The sequence below is a fragment of the Podarcis raffonei genome, chromosome 6 (assembly GCF_027172205.1).
Source record: "Podarcis raffonei isolate rPodRaf1 chromosome 6, rPodRaf1.pri, whole genome shotgun sequence".
Taxonomy (NCBI): Eukaryota; Metazoa; Chordata; class Lepidosauria; order Squamata; family Lacertidae; genus Podarcis; species Podarcis raffonei.
Window position 1 is genome coordinate 40,243,398 of NC_070607.1, and position 19,527 is coordinate 40,262,924.

The window sequence follows — 19,527 nt, forward strand, 5'->3', positions numbered from 1 at the left end:
GATTTAGGGGCTGGACCTATGAAGGTGAACAAAAAGGACAGGACAGCGTTCTGGGATTAGGCCACAACTTTGTTTCCAGATGTAGGTTGATTTTGGCTTAGGCCAGCCCTAGGCAAACTTGGTCCTCCAGGTCTTTTGGGACTACAACTCCCATCATCTCTGACCACTGGTCCTGTTAGCTGGGGATGATGGGAGTTGTAGTCCCAAAACAGCTGGAGGGCCGGGTTTGCCTATGCCCGGCTGAGGCATTGGGTGTATATCCCTCTCAGCCCTGTGGTGGAAGGCTGACACGTGACAGGGTCAAGCCTAGGTTCAAAGGGTCCTCAACAAGACTCAGGTCTACATGGATGGTGCTCCCAAGCTGCTGAAGGAAGCTCTTTGGCCCATTTGCCACATGCCTTGGCTATGGGATAGAGACCTCCAACTAGGCCCCTCTAATAGGGTGCCATATTATCACACAGTTCTGTGGGGGAGGTGATGTACCCACCCGCCTGATGTTGGACTTAAAGGATTCCACCCAATGCCTTATCTTCTACCCAAGAGAGCCACTTGTTCCTCACACTGTTACATAGATCAATTCTAGTAGGAGAACGAAATAGTAAACTATGCCAATTCTTTCACGACCCAGGGCTATTTCTTGACTACAGTGGTACCTCAGGTTAAGAACTTATTTCGTGCTGGAGGTCCGTTCTTAACCTGAAACTGTTCTTAACCTGAAGCACCACTTTAGCTAATGGGGCCTCCAGCTGCTGCCGCACCGCCGCTGCGCGATTTCTGTTCTCATCCTGAAGCAAAGTTTTTAACCCGAGGTACTATTTCTGGGTTAGCGGAGTCTGTAACCTGAAGCGTCTGTAGCCCGAGGTACCATGGTACTTGTTTTGTGTGCTTCTCTTTTCATTTGTGCACATGGAGAGCGGATTCTGTGACTCTTTCATTATGAGCACAAATCACCAGTATTAATACCATAGATTTGGAAAGGACCACATGATGTATGGATTGCATGCTTGCCCTTCATGTATTTTAATCATGTGCATAATCAGCCTTTGCAGAGGTGGAAAGGTTGCACATATTAAAATAAGCAAAATTGTTACCATGTCAATGATATGGGGGGACTTCTAGCCCTCCACATATTGTTGGACTCCAAATCCAGTCAGCATAGTTAGTGATGATAAGAGCTGTAATCCCAACACCTTCTGAAGGGTCATAGATTGTCCATCTCCCTCTTCAGTCGCATCTGTTTCCTGCCAGTTCTGGTAAGGCAGGTTCAGGCACAACGAGAGTTTAAAGAAAGAAAGAAATTATCTCACTCTATTTCTCTTCTGTACTGGATTAGTAAAGATTTGTGTGCACTCTTTACAAGTGTTCAGGCTTTATTATGTGAGGAAAAATGGTTTGAATTGGCAATTTTACGGACCTCACCTGTGAAATTCAACCTATTATTGTTATATAAAAACATAATTCACATGTGAATTAGAGGGCCATTTACATTTAAGTTAAATGCATAAGAGTCTATTTTGTTTCCAACAAGCATGGCAATTATGTGACTCACTGGTTATCTAATAAAGTAATTAACATTTGCCAGCCTCTGAAACACTGTCTTAAAACATTTGTTTGAAAAGTTGCCTTGTCTCAGCTGTCATTTTTAACATGATGGAAATAATTATCTGGAATAAGGTTAGACAGCTTTAAAATAATTTGAGTTTCAAAGGGTTTGGAGCTATAACTGAATATCGTAATGTGAAGGCAAAAAATTAAAGTTACTGTTGAACATCCTGTATAGAAAAATATATATTTACTTTATGCTGTTGCACATGCTCTCTCTTTCACTCTACAACAGGCCGTCTTCGGCAAAACTCTTTTACACAACATGACTTAAACCAGCATAATATTCGGTACATCTTAAATCCTACCACTGAGGTAACTTCAGATACCTTTGAATTTGAAGCTTCAGACAGAGCAGGCAACACTATAGCTCCAGAAATGTAAGTATGAATATGCTTAATAAGAAAATGTTTACTTACTTACTTACTTACTTACTTACTTACTTACTTACTCCTTTTATATCCCATCTTTCCTACAAGCAGCTCATGTGGTGTACTCTGTTCTTTCCCCTGCCCCACAAGCTATGAAAAGATGGACACTTCATAGCTTGCATGGAAAAATGGTTCAAGGTCCATACAACTCTGAATATTAGCATTGTACTACAAGGAACTGGTCTGCTCCATTGAGAAGGTTTAGTGCCTTTGGTCTGTGGTCCCCCCATAGGATTCAGATCATATTTCAATATAAATCTAGGGAAGTTATGTGAAAAGCATTATAAAGTGTTTTGTGCCCTTTTGTTCCTTATTCCAGCAAGAGGCTAGACTGTAATAAAGTGCTGCTCATATTTATTTTATCTGGGCTGGTGTGTTTGTGCGGCATGGAGTAGTGTGAGAAACTACAGATATGAAGTGACAACAAAGTTCACCAATCCTATATGTAATAGAACTGGTGAAGGAAAGAACTGCAAGAAAGAAAGAAAGAAAGAAAGAAAGAAAGAAAGAAAGAAAGATACACCATCCAGCCTGTTTCCCATTCCCCCGTCATTTCGGGTACTTCCAGGCAGGGGCTTAATGTCGTAAATGCATAATTTGAATACTGGAAACAGGGCATTGGCAGAGTCCCTCCCTCCTACTCAAATATTGGATTTTCCATGGAAAAGCTAAATCTGGATTAAGTGGTTGGAGAGGAAATACAGCCTGGCATATCAGGTCTCAACAATGGAATGAGGGGTACCTGTCTGAAATACCCAGAACTGGAGGAATGGGTCTGAGAATCCTAGCTATGGCAAGGAATAGCAGAGGGGGAAAGCGGAACGAGTTTGAGCTTCCTCCACCTGCTCATATGATACTATTTGCTTACAATGCTCTGCTGGAGGCTGTGCTAGCTGGGAGCATATGCAAGTCTCCTTGACGATCATACCTCTTATTAGGGGGAGCATAATGTGTGAGCTGTCTCTATCAGAATGTCTAGATGAATTAGTTTTAATTAATTGCAACTTTCGGATGTATTTTTTTGCTGCAGTGCAGATGTAGCACAATAAGTGCTACAGTTCAGGACACGCCTTTTTTTTTTGGTCTACAGTGGTACCTCTGGTTACGTACTTAATTCGTTCTGGAGGTCCGTTCTTAACCTGAAACTGTTCTTACGCTGAAGCACCAGTTTAGCTAATGGGGCCTCCTGCTACTGCCGTGCCATCAGAGCACAATTTCTATTCTCATCCTGAAGCAAAGTTCTTAACCTGAGTTATTATTTCTGGGTTAGCGGAGTCTGTAACCTGAAGCGTATGTAACCTGAAGCCTCTGTAACCCGAGGTACCACTGTAATCAGTTGGTAAGGAATGGCCAGCAGAGGATATGTAGTCTGTGTCACAGCGGTTCTCCCTGCAGTGAGGGCAAAACAATCTTTACCAGGGACATTTCAAAAACTCACAATTCTGCAGTACAATATGCAACCAGGAGCCTTAGAAAATACTGCCTGGGCCTGCCCTTTATCCCAGTCTCCTCCCATTTGCAACCCAATACATTTTAACTTCTCTGTTGCTCAAAAAATCATTGCTGCAGAACAATGATTTTAAATCCTTGCAAGGTACAGTTTTACTGCTTCTAAAGCAACTCAGAAATGACTATGAAGCTGTATATCATGTGGACAGAAGACACTTTGCATTATGAAATGAAGCCTGGAAGCCAAACTTTTCAGGCTGTTTGTTGCTTGCCTCTGTTGTTATTTATTAAAGTCTCAAAGAATAAGTAAACCATTACCATGGCGTCTTAAATCTGCACTTGTTCATATATCAGTGGGTGAATATATGATGGGAAGAAATTCAGAGAGAGGAATGCATAAATACTGAAAATAAATAAAGAGCTCCACGGCCCTAGGAGGAAGGAAATAGCTCACGCACCTAAAAAGATGTTTTAGGTCCTTAAAATATAACCCCACTTCTAATATCCCCAATGGATCACTCTGCTCTGCAGGAGAAAGCATTCTTCATATACCAACATGTCAAGAACTCTGTCTTTAGTGTGGCCATCTCTGTTGTCTTTTCGGCAGCTATTGAAGACCTTCCTATTCCCACCAGGCTTTTGAGCAGAGATTTATTTTTTTTTATAAAAAAACTCAGTCTATATCTGAAATTGATTTGATGGTTTTTTATAGGCGAAATTGTTTTATTATTTAAATATTTACAGGTCACACTTTTCCTAAAATATATAGCAAGGCAGCATACAACATGCAAAATTACAGCAACATTGAGAAAATGTCAATAAAAGTTTGTTGAGGGGGCAGGGAGGAAGGAATACATATTTCAAAGGCCTATCTGGATCACACTTCAGTATGTTTTTGTTGGTGATGATGTTTTTATGATAATCCTATGATGTTTCATTCATTCATGAATGGGAGTGAAATGAAATGAATGACATGCACCATTTTGGCAGAATCACACTGGAAACAGAGCAGCACCGGCTTTTTCTCCTGAGACATTGGAACTGATCTGCAGTCTCAGGGGGGGGGGCAGGGACTTTCAAGCTGCTGCCAAGGGGTGACATCATGTGGGACTTTGTTTTCGAACAGCACTTCAGAGCCCAAAAGTAAAGTTGTTTGCCTTATTTTAATTAATGTTTGTTATAAGAGGAATACTGTATTTTTCCGTGTATAAGAGTAGGTTTCCCCCGGAAAAAAGAATGTCAAAATTTGGGGGGTGTCTTATACACAAATACATCTCCCCCCATTTTCTTAAATTGGAATCCCCCAAAATAGGGGGCGTCTTATACATGGGGGCATCTTATAGATGGAAAAATACGGTATGTTGTATGTTAACAGGGTGGAATGAGCTGCTGAGAATCATGCTCCACAGCAAAGGTTAAGGAATCAAGGGGAAGGGTGTAAGATGAAGCAAAATTTATAAACAGCTTTGAGGATCCAATGAGTAGGATATAAATCTCATTTAAAAATTAGCAATTGTTTAAAAAGCAACCATTAAAAAGTAAACATTATTAAAATTATAATATATAGTAAAGGTAAAGGGACACCTGACCAGTAGGTCCAGTTGTGGCCGACTCTGGGGTTGCGGTGCTCATCTCACTTTATTGGTCGAGGGAGCCGGCGTACAGCTTCCGGGTCATGTGGCCAGCATGACTAAGCCGCTTTTGGCGAACCAGAGCAGCGCAGAGAAATGCCGTTTACCTTCCTGCCGGAGCGGTACCTATTTATCTACTTGCACTTTGATGTGCTTTTGAACTGCTAGGTTGGCAGGAGCAGGGACCGAGCAACGGGAGCTCACCCCGTCGCAGGGATTCGAACCGCCCACCTTCTGATCGGCAAGTCCTAGGCTCTGTGGTTTAACCCACAGCGCCACCCGCGTCCCTATTATAATATATATATGCATATAAAAGATCACACACCAATTGTTGCAAGGAAAACATCGCAGCACCAGCCCTTTTTGTAAAATCAGCCAGTTCCTGTTGGAACAAGAAAGTCTTTTGCTGAAAGGAGGACAACCAGGAGGGAGCCAGTCTAGGCGGGGAGTTCCAAATTCTGGGAGAAGCCACCAATAAGACCCTTTCCCATGTACCTACAAAGTACACCTGTGAGGGCTGCAGAACCAAAAGAAGGGCCTCCCCGGAAGATCTCAAAGCCTGGGCAAATTCATATGAGGGAATATGGTCTTTGAAGTTTGTACTTCTCTGAATTTTGCAATATAAGTTAAAATGTGTATATTAGTTAAAATAGCATGCAAAATTCATTATATAAGGGGAAATTTGCTTTGCAAAAGTATGTATATTAGTCGGCATTATATACGAAGATGTATATATTAAAAGAAATGCAAACTAAAATGCTGCTGAATTTTCACAAGGACTTTTTGTTTTGTTTTGAGATTGTATATGCTTCATATCTTTGCAGGAAAGTCTTGAGTTTGGAAAGAAGTGTCCATCTTTTCATAGTTTGTGAGGATGGGGAAAGAACAGAGTACACCACATTGAGCTGCTTGTAGAAAAGATGGGAGCTATTGGCCCTTAGCAATCCTCAGCACAAACTAGAATACATTTTAAGAAATATGATTGCTATAGAGAAAATGTTCATGGCTTTCCCCTTAAGAATGCACTCTGTTCTAGCAATTTAGAGCTGTGGGTATATTCTTCAAATCAATTTAAGTCGATAAGTTATCCCATAACACACTTTTGACTATCCATTTATACACATGTTTAATGCAGTAAAGGAGTAGTAAGAGTATGAATGTTTGTTTTCTAATTGCTTACTCTATGGGTGACAGAGAGATTCAAATCTATTTTATGTTGAATCTATAAGTTCAAGCTCTGGAGTATAGACTAATTTTGAAGTAATACATTTTGAGGGCCATGTTCCCCCAAAATGTTTAAGGAAACAGTATAATGCAGGTAAGTGTTATGGGCACGACTACATGCATGCTGGCTTCAGTAATTCCATGTCTCTGGGAAGATAGCTTTATGAGGTGGCAAAGCTTTTTTATTCTTCCAACATTCAGTGCTAACGTCAGTTCCTACACACATTTCTACAAGTAGTAAATGGGATTCATTATTCTTTACTGTGCCTTTAATTACAGCAACAGAGATCATTGTGGCTCCAATATAATGTTTTCCTTTTAATACTGTTTCACCATCAGTCTTGAAATAAAATGGTCCCGTATAGAACTGGCAGAAACATGCTATAGAGTCTGTGAAAACATTGGGTCTCTTCCTATTAAGCTTCAACGAACAGGAGAGAGTGCAGAGCCCTCATTTGTTGGAATAAAGGTAAGAAAAGAGTCCCTAAAACTTTTTTTAAAAAATGTTCTATTAAGAGCATTTCATCTGTTCGGTGAGAAGGCTGCTTAATTGTGTGTTGTTATTTTTAAGGTCCAAGAAGTATCAGCAAGAGTTGGCTTGGACTTCAAACACAGTACAGCGAGATTAGTGCAGTTTGATCCTGGTAAGGCAATAATTTTAAACTTGTCTATTATGGCTTTTTACATTGAGAAGTGCATCCAACATTGTGAGTGGTAGGTAGTTTGTACAACAGATCTTTCCCAATACCTCTTCTTTTCTGCATTCCCTTCAGAGGGTCTGGAAAGAAAAGCCAGGTGGTCTTGGGAACCTGCTAAGCATTGTGGCTGTGTTATAAAAACCCTGAAGTGTGTTAGGGAACCATTCTCCAAACAGGTGGAGAAATATTGTGCCAGTGGAGACGAACCCTGCCGGGTAACAGCAAGAAAAATTATGATGTCTAGTTGGCTGTCAACCATGTTCAATTAAGGATTGGCTGCTGAAATCAAAGTTTGCTCATATTCTTCAGCAACCCACCCTCCCCAAAGTCTCACAACTACTGGTGTATCTGAGCAAAAGATGTGTGAAATGAAAGATGGTCTGGTGGGCATGAGTGGAACCATCTTGGTTACCTTCTATGATCAATGGAATGTTATATTCATTTAGCCTTCTAGCTTCCATTTGTTTGAAACCCCAGGTTAGAAGAAAGTCACCAATGCTATTCTTTTTGTTCTTCTGATGTGGGTCATTTTTGCTGTCTTTTGTGATTTGCTCAAAGTGCAATCTAATGCATGTCTACCGAGAATTAATTCTGCAACCTTAGTTGATATGATCAACTCCAGATCATGCAGAATTAGGTGATGAGGCTGATGGCTTGCTAAGGCTCTTGAAAGGCATTGATAGTTGGATAGTTGAATTAGCACTGGAAATTTCACTTTCAGTTGTGGTCCACCTGATTTATTGTGAATAAAGGCATGAAAGCAGCCAAGAGATTTAGGGTAATTCTGTAGTGACCAATGAGGCATTTGTAAGCTTCTATCAGGAGAACAGGCAATCCTCCTTAGCACTGGACTCAGGAAAACAATTGGGTGAGCCAACAAGCTCTCTGTAGGGAGCTCTCATGTGTGCTCAAACTCAGCACTGAAAAAGGAAGTGGGGGAGTCTCTTCTGTTACTTTTTAAAACTAGCTTAAATGTTGTACATGACAACATATTCTAAATTAGTTGCATCGTTGTGCTGTTACATTGATCCCAATAAATGTTGCATGTAAAACACATTTTCGTTAATATCTCACCACATTTTCTTAATTCTAAGAACCTCAAAGAAGAGAATATTGTTAAAACATAAAGACTTTTCATTTCATTTTGTTGAGGGGAGGAGTTTTGTGACTAATGTAGCATGCTCTACTAATGTAAGTTTTTTTGTCCTAAGCTCACCTGATTTTGTTCCTAACATAAAATTTCTTGTCATTTCACCAAATGAGAAAGCAAAACTATCACTACAATAAAGAGTTATTAACCTCTTCTCTATTTTCTTAGAGAGGTCTGAATTTTAGGAAAAATGGGAAATTCTGAGTCACCTTTCATGTCATGCTTCTGGCTGTTTTTACTCATGTGTAAAATGCCCTTTTGAAAACCTGCTGCCAGATAATGAAACTTTGGGAAATTATCTTCAACATGATATAGAACATGGTAACTATATATGAAGATGAAAAATGAGTCTGTAGGTTGACATTTTCATAGTGCTGCTGGAAGCCACACTTCTAAGTGTTCTACAGCTGATACGCAAATCATCCCATGTGCCAGAATCCAATTTTATTGGCTTTGTATAATAGTTACCACACTAGTTTAACTTTATTGCTTATTTACAGAAAAAAACATTGTTTTTCCATGGAATCTGTTGGCTAATTGCTATGTTACTTCACAGGAAAGGGTGTAATTAGACACTTACTAGTGTTACTGTTACCAAGTTAGCACTTGACAACTGTGTAATTTCTTGACACCACCATTTTATAGATTGTTAGGTGGGCCTCACTGCCTCCACCATTAGCTGATTTTTAACTTTTCACCTTCCTGGCACAGGCTGCTCAGAAGACAGGTGTGTGTTTCTGTCTATTTCATCAGTGATACTTTTGGCCTAGAGCAGGCTTTAGCACTATTAATTAAATTGGCATTTGAATGAGGAAGATTTTTCCTCTAGTGTCATTAACACCTCAATCTAAAATTCTTTGGCCATGATCCACAAATACTCAAGCACAAGAACTTATGTGAACATCCAGGTTTGTCTTTCCTTTTATTACCTCAGAATTTTTTTAAGGGGGGCTGGCACGTGGAAGTGCTATGGGGGAGCTATGGGGAGAAGCCTGGATATTTCCACGTGCCTTATTAATCTCTGTGGGTCAGACCCACTAGATGGACATAAAATGGCGGCAGTGAAATATATTTATCTATTCCGGTCATAGGAGCGAACTCCTAGGGGCTGAGGTCCCTTTGGCCCTCCAATAAAATATTTGAGGGGGCTGGACACCCCCCCCAAAGTTGATGGACATTGCCATTCAAATGGTGTGTGTGTGAATGATTATGTGGGGGACCTTACTTGCCCCCCATATTTTATTCAAGTTGGCACCCCCTGATTCCACTTATTTATAAGACTGTGCAGATGCCTCTCTGACACGAGTATCGCTGCAGCTTACCTGTATGCTGATGAGGAGAGCAGGGGAGCAGCAGAGGCAGGGCTGTGTGAATGGACAAAGGGAGCCAGTCCGGTGCTCCTGCTTGTGTATGCATTCAGCCTCACACCCACATAAGCCAGTGTCACTGGTATAGGGAGTCTGGTTTTGCAGATCTGCACCTCCACACTGGTCACTACCGTTGTACTCTGAAAGTGAGAACATAGCACAGGAATAGCTAACATCATGCCTTCCATAATTTGTTGAACTACAGACCCCATCATTCTTGACCATTGGCCATGCTGATGAGATTTGTAGTCTAGCAACATTTGAAGGGCTACCCCTGGTTTAGCAATACACCCCCTTTTCTTGCCAGATATGGGTGTGCAGGAGAGACACTTCCTCCTTAGAAGAAGAAGAAGAAGAATTTGGATTTGATATCCCGCTTTATCACTCCCCTTCAGGAGTCTCAAAGCGGGCTAACAATCTCCTTTCCCTTCCTCCCCCACAACAAACACTCTGTGAGGTGAGTGGGGCTGAGAGACTTCAGAGAAGTGTGACTGGCCCAAGGTCACCCAGCAGCTGCATGTGGAGGAGCGGAGACGCGAACCCAGTTCACCAGATTACAAGTCCATCGCTCTTAACCACTACACCACACTGGCTCTCTTAGAGAGAAAAAACTAAAAACCTAAAAACTCTCCTTAGAGTTCTCTTTCTTTCAGATGTTTGTCTCTGCCCATAACAATGCCGAAAACCTTTCTTAATGAGTTTGCTTTCAAATATAATTTCATCATTGTTAGAGGATTCAGGTTACTCTTCTCTATTTACTGTAAGGAAAGGAATATATATTCTGCAGTGCTTGGTGCTACAAAATCCTGATAGGTCTTAAGCATGTGGTTAAGTACTTTGTTGAACGGGAGCCCAGGATAGGAATAAAACTTCATCTGGATCCTGAAATCCTAAAATTGCTCCTGCTGTACTTGCCTGATTCTATTCAGTGGGACTGGTGCCAGCATTGTGCTTTGAAAATTAGGCTACAAGGCTCCTTTGTGGCACTAGCGTATTAGAACATGGGTTTAAGGATATATCACAAAATCATCTGCTGGGTTTGCATGCTGTTTCCCATAACGTGGTCAGCTCCTGCTCTGAAAATCCTGGAGCTCCAGGTGTAGAAATGTGTTTGTGGGACAGGATAAAGGAACAAGGATGGGCAGGCAGGGGTGGAATGTAAAAATCTGGGCACCCTTGATATTCAGAAGTCTTCTTGCTCTCCTTTTCTGCCAAGTTACTGCCAATAAGAATTGAGTTAGATGCTCCTTTGTGGCTTATTCATTCATAAGTCCGTGCTAAACACTTTCACCCAAAATACAGGATTATATGAAAATGATCTGATTGGGAAAATGTTTGCTTAACCTTAGTAAATGTAAGAAAAATAAACAAATCACTGCTAGCACTGTAGATTTTGAAGGTTGCTGAAACCCTTAATATTCCTTGAGATAATAGCCCATAATTGCTTCATGAGAAAGTAAGCTGTGACTTTTGGCTTCTAATTGTGTAAAGCTGGGGTTGATGTGGCAGGAAGCAGGTGCCTGGTGGATGTGAAAGGAGGAAGAACTAGGCCTTGTACTGTTAATGAGCCAGCATATGCTACTCCTTGTTTGAAGACCTGTAAAAGAAGACACCAAAGAGATAGCTATTTGGTAGAAACTTCCTAGACTTGATGCATTCTTCTATTGAGGGTTTACAGTGGTAACCCTACAATTTTTTGTGGTGGAAATGGTTCATGTATAGAGCAAGTGTCTACGGCCACAACCTATAGTTGGCTCGGAAGTGTTGCTGCAGACTCTGACAGTTCTTATGTGCCTATGGTAAAACAATACAAAAACTACTTTCAAATGTAACATAGGACTTGTAGATTTAGATCTTATGCTTTTGACAGGTGTTTCCATCAAGATCTGGAATATCCTCCTTCAGGATGATGGCCTTGAAGAAAACACTGAAGTGTTTAAAATAACACTGAACAAGCCTAAAAATGCAATACTGGGACACAAGAGGGAACTGACTGTTGAAATTCTCGATCCAAAGGCTGGTAAGACAAGTTGTTGAATACATCTTCAGGAAGAACCAACCAAGTCCTTGCCTTTCTGGTCCATCCAATTTCCAAGCGCCACTTTAGTGTGCTGATGGTTTCTTCTCATTTCAGTCCTCTGATCAGCATCTTTCAAGGATAGCCAGTGAGATAAATTGAGGTAGGAAACATTCACCTTGAGGGCCACATTTCCTTCTAAGGCAGAGACTTTCAACCTGCTTGGGTCCACAGCTGCCTTGACTAACTCCATTATTTCTGCGGCACCCCATGGGGCTCAGGAGTCCAGTTATGTCACCCCTTGCCTTCAGAGCTGGCAGGCCCTCACAGCTTTTCGAGCAGCCTCCCTTGTGGAATGTTCCCTCAGCCTCCTCTCATCTCCCCTCTCCGTGGGAGTCCTCTGGGCAGCCATTGCTGCCACCCCTGGTCTCTGAGCTGCCCCCTCTGCCCCCCAAAGAAGTGCCTCCTCACACTGCCCCACAGGGGCCTGGGAAGCACCCCCAGTCTCAGATGCACCATTCACCTGCTGAATTTGTAGCCAGGGTTGCTGCAGCAAACAGCTGTACTAGCTTTTGCATGAGTTTTCACTGCCAGTTTTTCTTCTTCACTCGGGCTTTGGACTGAATGTTCCTACTTCTATCTTGCATTTTGTACTTGTTTGATTTGAAACCGTTCCACTGCTGTGGATTTTAATTTGTGTAGTGTGTGTGTTTTTTAACCTGTTTTGCTTTGGTAGGCATATTGCCTCAGAAGTGGCATATAAACCAAAGAAACAGATAAAATAAACAAATAGGGGAGAGAGAAAAGAAAGTTTGTAACTGAATTTTTAAAAAAGCTTTTCATCCAAAGTTTGCACGTTCCTGTCTCAACTCACTTCTTTTATACAGCTGTGATAGAATTTTGAAACCTTAAACTTCATTTAGAGTTTCCCCTTCTTCATGCAGCTGCTCTTCTGCTGAATCAACTTTTACTTAAACAATCCTTGACATTTTCCAATTTCTTTTAAAAAAATAAAAAAGTCTTCCTGCTAGAGGCACTCTGTACCTTCAATTACAGCCCGGGTAACAATTATTCTCCTTTGGCTTCAAACCACCTGAGTTCCCTCCTTAAAGTCACTTCCCTTCCTCTTCTCTCTCCTCCTCCTTCTGGCCCCATATGTTTGTTTTCAGCTGAAATTTCTTGAAGGCTGCTGATCCAGGTGTTTCTGTTAATACAGATCACTTATAATTGAATCAAGAAGAAAGAGCAACACAGCACCAGGCCTCCGACTCTCAAGACGCCTGAGGTCAAAACATGTTCTGGGACAGCGCTACCTTTCTTTAAAATGTCTGTCTTCCTTTTTATACTTTCAGCTGCTGGTCACCATTATCTTTAGCTGAATTGTAATGCCTTAAGAGTTTGCCACGCAGGCTAACAAGAAGCGGGCAGTATATTTCATGTTTGGATATATAAATTCTCATGCTGAGATGAACTACCCACTGTTTTACTCTAGGAGACCCAGAGCGCCTGGTAATTCTGATGCTAAACCAAATTTCCAGCTGCCAGAAACAAAGGCATGGATGGACCCAATTTTGGGTCAAGAGTGACACCTTGTGGCCAACAGATTCCCTTCCCTATTCCTTTCTTGCGTGCACACTGGAACCACTTTCTTCAGTTGTCTTCCAGATTTTATATTTATGCATTTCTTTCACGTTGCTTGATTTAAAAAAGAGAAAAGAAAAGAAAAGAAAGAAACTCTTGACAGTGTAGATTTTTTGCATGACCCCTTCAATTCTAATCTTCAGCAACCTTCTCGGTCTGTCCTTGAAGGTTCCTAAAGTGACAATTGTAACCCGAGCTGACGTTGCAGTGGTGAATTTGAAAGCAAGACACTGTCCTGGCACAAAAAGCAGCACTGTTGTTTTGGGCTTTTGTCTGCAGCATCTGGCTTTGGGCCCTCTCAGAAATGAGTTCTCTGAAGATTAAGCTGAGATTGCAAAATTAATCTCATTTGTGGTTTATTTTAGATTTTGACCTTGAATTGCAAAGATTCAAAGACCACCATGTAGCAGCCTCTCAAGGGGTGCTGTTGTGGGGTCTCAACGCCTAAGTTTTCCACTCTTAAAATTTATTATCCAAAGAAAAGAAATCACTTGCAGAGGCTTCATGGCCTTTCATTTTCTTCACAGTTCAGCTCTCCTGTAAAACAAAACCCAAAACCCTTCAGTCATTAATTTTGCTCGCTTGTGCTTCTAAACTCTGCTTTCCTCCTTGTTCATAATTAATTATTAGGCGACTGTGATTCTTCCACAACATTCCAAGATGGAGGCACTCAAAAGATGTTGGAAAGGACTAGTAGCAATTCAGGAAGTCTGCTGTCTGCTGGCCGTTCCCATAAAGCAAGCGAAAGAGCAGATGTCCTTCATGAAGAACATCTGAGCAATAGGAATCTTCCCCATAATCATCATGGTTCTTTGGCCAGAGGATATATTCCACAGACAGGACACCTGCCTGATCATGTAAAGATGGATTTCCAAGTTCTTGCTGATTCTAAGCATCAAGCAGTTCAACACCATCCTCCAATGGTATGTACAGCTAATATCTAAATATATACAAAGTGTAGCAATGACTTATGTAAGCTGGAAGCAAGTAAGCTGTAGGATAGTTATAGGTGTCTGTATTCTTGAATTTTAATAGCTGAAGGGCAGGAGTTATTTACAGTCCAGTCCTATACCTGCTGACTCAAATGGAAGCTCCATTCAGTTCAGTGGGACTTACTTCTAGGTAACTGAGAATAGGATCTCAGCCACAGTCTACTTTAGTAAATGTACAAATCTGGAAACCTGATTTTAGGCTCTTGCTAGATCCAAAGTGATATAGCCCCATTGATTTAAGTGGGCCTCTTTTAATTTACACCAGCGAACAATGGAGCCAAATACATTTCCTCTACATTTTTCTTTTTCAGAAGCAAAACGGCCAGGATAATGATCCTTCAGTAGGAACAAATGTTATTACATAGCCTTCTCTACTACACGAGGGCAAAGAACGAAAAGATATCCTATTAATAACACTCCGTTTTCTTGCTGATGTTGCAAAATAGTCCGCCATAAAATTATGAATATCATTGCCTTTCTGGGCGAATTAACTCATTAGAAAAGTTGTAATGGGGGAACATGGAAGGACCTGCTAATGAAAGAGCGGAATGAAAAGGACGTACTCGGTGTTGTCCATTGCACGTACCTGCCAAAGTAGAGCCATTCCCTCCAGTATATATGATTAGTAATTACATTTTATGACTAAAAATTTACCAATGCTCTTAATGCCGTTCTAAAAAATGTCATTAAGAGCCATGCCAACCCAAGAAAATATTTGTAGCCCAAGAGGCTGCTTCACATTTATCTGAGATGTCACTAAACCAAAGATCAGAATAGGCAGGGCTGCAGGTTCGCAAATCATCCATTTATCTCTTTGCACAGGGAAAGTGAGGCGGCAGGGAGGAGAGGAGGTACCATAAAGCACTATTTTGTTCCCCTTTTTCTGCTGCTTTTCACTGCTTGTTTCCCTCCTCTATTACGTCACTGACGCCTTCTTCCATGTGACACAATCCTAGCCAATCAGAGTCCAGGCATTATGTAGTTAGCTTGATGACACCATGAATCAAATTATCCATCCAAAGCAGCTATGTGACCAGTTTATGAAGCTAATTCAATTTTACCAGAATGCTTTCCTCCCTGTGAACAGACTTTGTGATAATGTCATGACCAGAGCAGGGCTGCAGCTGCCTTGTTATGAATACAGCCTATGGCCTGGAAGATTGCCAAAATGGGGCAGCACTTTTCAGAGGTGCTGAAAATGTTTGAGCTCCTCCTCTAGCTCAGCCTAAAGCACAATGTTTGTATGTTTTTCACCTGCAAGGTCTTCCCAAAGCTAGCAACAAGCTGAAATGTTGAAGCAATACCAGTCTTCAGGGCCCATGTGTCACAGTCATTACGTTCCCTCCAAACCTACTCATTAGGTAACAGTTTTGCACTTGACACTTACAAGCTCTGGCAGTCCTATATTGAACTGAACAAGGATTAAGCGCAACCCTCAATCATGTGTAAGGGGGGGATGTAAATTGAGTGCTCAATATGCACCATAATTGGCCATTGTGCACATTCGCCATTCGCCTCATGGAGAATGTACATACAGTTTATCCATGTGCACATTTCTTCATCAGTATATATGTACAGTGGCACCTCGGGTTAAGTACTTAATTCGTTCCGGAGGTCCGTTCTTAACATGAAACTATTCTTAACCTGAAGCACCACTTTAGCTAATGGGGCCTCCTGCTGCCGCTGCGCCGCCGGAGCACGATTTCTGTTCTCATCCTGAAGCAAAGTTCTTAACCTGAAGCACTATTTCTGGGTTAGCGGAGTCTGTAACCTGAAGCGTATGTAACCTGAAGCGTATGTAACCTGAGGTACCACTGTAATCTCAACAGGCCTTGGAGAATGTGCCCATATGGACTGAATTTTTTACATTCTCTGGCTATTATGCATAATCTCCAACAGGCCTTTGGGGCATGTGCTTAACTTACATTTCCCATAGCAGATATACTGAAGCACAGTTTTATGAAATATCCCTGCAAAAATAAGCAGCACAATGCCACAGAAAAGTGAAGCTACTTGGCCAAAACATATTAACTTGTTGGGTCAAAAACTGAACACAGGTCCAGAATTCCAGGCCATGCCAAAACGTTTACAATAATTGTTCAGCAGCAGTTCTTAGTGTTGGTGAAGTGGAATCCAGAGTTCCCAGCTGCCATATACATAGAGTTGTCCTTGGGGGCAGCGGGGGGGGGGGGAATCGGGAGGGAGATGCTCTTTATTTTTTCTTGATCATTTTCAGTACCAAGGAATTACACCAACAGGAGCTGGTGGACAATTCATCTTGCCATCTGCCGTCAGGGCAGCTGCTAGAGAGCCTGTGCCTGTTTTACCTTTTCACCTACGACACCAAAGTGACCTTCCTCAGAGAGATTTGGGCATGAAGAATGAACCTGTCCCATTACAGTCGAGTACAAAGCAGGTAGAATTAGCTTCCCAGGTTGTACGGCAGCAGGCGGGGATGGAATCCTGGGTGACAAGGGAAGGAGAGAGATATATTCTCTAGAGTGCAGTGCATATTATAAATCATTATATTCCTTGCTGTATTTGAAATTATATAAAGGCTATAAATCCACAGCAGAATGTTTTCAGGGCAATCTGATGGTAGTGTCTCGGAGTCTCCCAACTAATTTTATTGCCTCTGCTAGAGACAAAGGATGGATTATCAATTAATCAGAACCCACTTTTTAATCCGCAATCAAGGTTTTCTTTTAACTACGGTGCAGTATCGATTTAATGCTTCAAGAACTGATTTCATGTCCTGTTCCTCCTGCCCTGAACTTTAATAACACTCATAGAAATACTTGTGTGAGTATGCAACAGGAATAAGGAACTTCCCTTCTGCTTCAGATGTTTGTATTATTGCAAACTTGAAACAATTCCTTATTGCCATTTAGTTGGGTAGTGTATAGGCTTGAATTAAAATAGGTCCTTGCGAAAGTAGATTTAAGATCCTGTGACATGCCCGAGGCTACCTTTGAGCTTTGTGGCTGGCCAGAAATTTAGCCTTGCAGGTCCCCACATTTGAACATGACTGCATCATGTTGACTTTCAATTGTAGCCTACTTAACTACTAGATTTTGCTAGAGTTGCTTGGGACTTGTTAGCAACTTCATTGTTCTGCTTCAAAGACGAACTAAGAGCACATTTGTATGAGTCTTTTGTAGGTCACGTTAGGGATGAGTGGTACACAGTTGGACTTGACATTTCTGTGGACATCTGTGGTATCTTCAAATCCAGGTCTGGTGTCTCGGGGTCAGGGTAGCCAACAAGTCCTATTAGACTCCAAATCCCATCATCTATAATCATAATCCATTCTGGCTGGGGTTCATGAAAATTGTAGCCCATCAACATCTGAGGGGCACCACAATGGCTACCCCTGCTATAGGTCCTTGAGCAATATTTTTCCTCTTTTGCTGGGGAGGCAGCTTCTGGGCAGACCTCTTTTCCACCCTCAATTCCCTAAATGAAAACTTGTCCTCTCAAATGCTATTATGGGACAATTGCATACTCAGCTCCCTACCAATCAGATCAAAATGTAGCTTGATTATTATAACAGAGATGGGATATTAATTAGGATTTCTAGTCCTGGTATCCTGACTATAAAAATTTAACAAGCTGTCAGAACTGAGTGCAGCTTTTATCCACACCATTTCACAACTTTAAAAGCTTGTTTAAGGTTTAAAAGAATCTTAACCCTCCAGTTCACTCATTCCTACTTATAAATGGCTCTATTAAATCAAAATCTCATGAGGAAGAGAGCAGCACTGAATCAAATTAAAGCCAAAAGTTCCCATATCTTTATCGCCAAATGCTTATGAACAATTGCAACCCAAAAGCTAAGAAATATCACATCACTACATCTGCATTTCTGCTCAGTGTTAGGCTCCTTATTCAATAAGATTTAGGCAATCTTTAAGCCCAAATGAGAATTTCAACTGTGCCGCCCAATCCTACACATGTTCACTTGGAAGCAAGTACAACTGAGTTTAATGGGTCTGCTTTCAAATAAATCCACAAAGGATCCTGCAACTATGGACCAAACTAGACAATACATGGGAGAGCTGCGACTCAGCCATACTGTTTTTAATTTAAATATAGCCCAAAAATGTGATCACGGCAATGGTAGGGCAGGAGGTGCTTGATCCTTTCCCTGTTAACGGTCCCCCCCTTGCAAAATCACCCCCTTGTTTGCTTTTCTCCCTTTAGGGAAAAAATGCAGGGGCTCACAGGAAAAGCTCATAATCAGGCCTAACACACAGCTGTGAGGGAAATAAAGAGAGCCTACTTCACTGCTTCAGGGATGTGGGTGGTGCTGTGGGTTAAACCACAGAGCCTAGGACTTGCCGATCAGAAGGTCGGCAGTTCGAATCCCCGTGATGGGGTGAGCTCCCGTTGCTCGGTCCCTGCTCCTGCCAACCTAGCAGTTTGAAAGCATGTCAAAGTGCAAGTAGATAAATAGGTACTGCTCCGGTGGGAAGGTAAACGGCGTTTACGTGCACTGCTCTGGTTCGCCAGAAGCGGCTTAGTCATGCTGGCCACATGACCCGGAAGCTGTATGCCGGCTCCCTCAGCCAGTAAAGCGAGATGAGCACCGCAACCCCAGAGTCGGCCACGACTGGACCTAATGGTCAGTGGTCCCTTTACCTTTACCTACTTCACTGCCTCAGTTGCATCCTTGAGGAACTGCCCAGCAAAGTTGTTCCCTACAGTCCAGAGACTGGTTACTCCTGACCTCTGGAGTACATGGTAACCAAATGGCTAAATGATTTGAGGATGAGGTTAGTTGGCTCTACATGTGACTTAGACATTGCTACTGCAGCAGTGCCAGTTGAGGTATCCAATGCAATGTTAAGCCCAGTGTTGTGGGACCAGCTCCAGTTAATGTGACCTGATGATAGGGACAGGTTACTTGCAGTGATGCGCCCAGCCAACACCTCAGTAGATGTTTGCCTATCCTGTCGTATCTATCTACTCAGCTACCTGCCCATATTTTTTTTATTGTTATTATTCTTTGTATGATTCTTGTAAACCACTCTATTTTTCTTTTATGAAAAGTGGTTTATAAATATGTTTATAAATGAATGAAAATAAAACATTTCAATGTGCTGTCTCTCCTTATGCACATGCACATCTAAATGTTGCATCTTTATTTCTCACTTAGACATGCCAGCCAACTTGTACTTTTCACACGTCTGTAAACTGCTTCCATACCTATCTTAAGAGGCATGAAATGGGAAGCATAATCTGAGAAGCCATATGTGCCCATTTATGCTCCTCAAAAGAGCAAGGGTATTTTTTTGTGGGAAAGAGATCAGGCATGAAGTTCAT

At 41.7% G+C, this 19,527-nt stretch overlaps 1 protein-coding gene across 8 annotated transcripts in view; it reads left to right on the forward strand.

The window, feature by feature from the left end:
• The window catches only part of LOC128415683 (FRAS1-related extracellular matrix protein 1-like), a 119,971-nt gene that overhangs the window by 84,122 nt on the left and 16,322 nt on the right, over window positions 1–19,527 (forward strand). For 5 of the 8 annotated variants that reach the window (XR_008331040.1, XM_053392245.1, XM_053392242.1 and 2 more), the window contains exons 27-32: window positions 1,838–1,982; window positions 6,677–6,806; window positions 6,909–6,981; window positions 11,423–11,572; window positions 13,841–14,133; window positions 16,439–16,618. Coding sequence is in view for 6 of the 8 variants with exons in the window: in XM_053392245.1 (XP_053248220.1) it covers window positions 1,838–1,982; window positions 6,677–6,806; window positions 6,909–6,981; window positions 11,423–11,572; window positions 13,841–14,133; window positions 16,439–16,618 (971 nt within the window). In the remaining 2 variants the exon portion in view is untranslated. The other 3 variants (XR_008331041.1, XM_053392248.1, XM_053392246.1) reach the window with 3 other exon arrangements.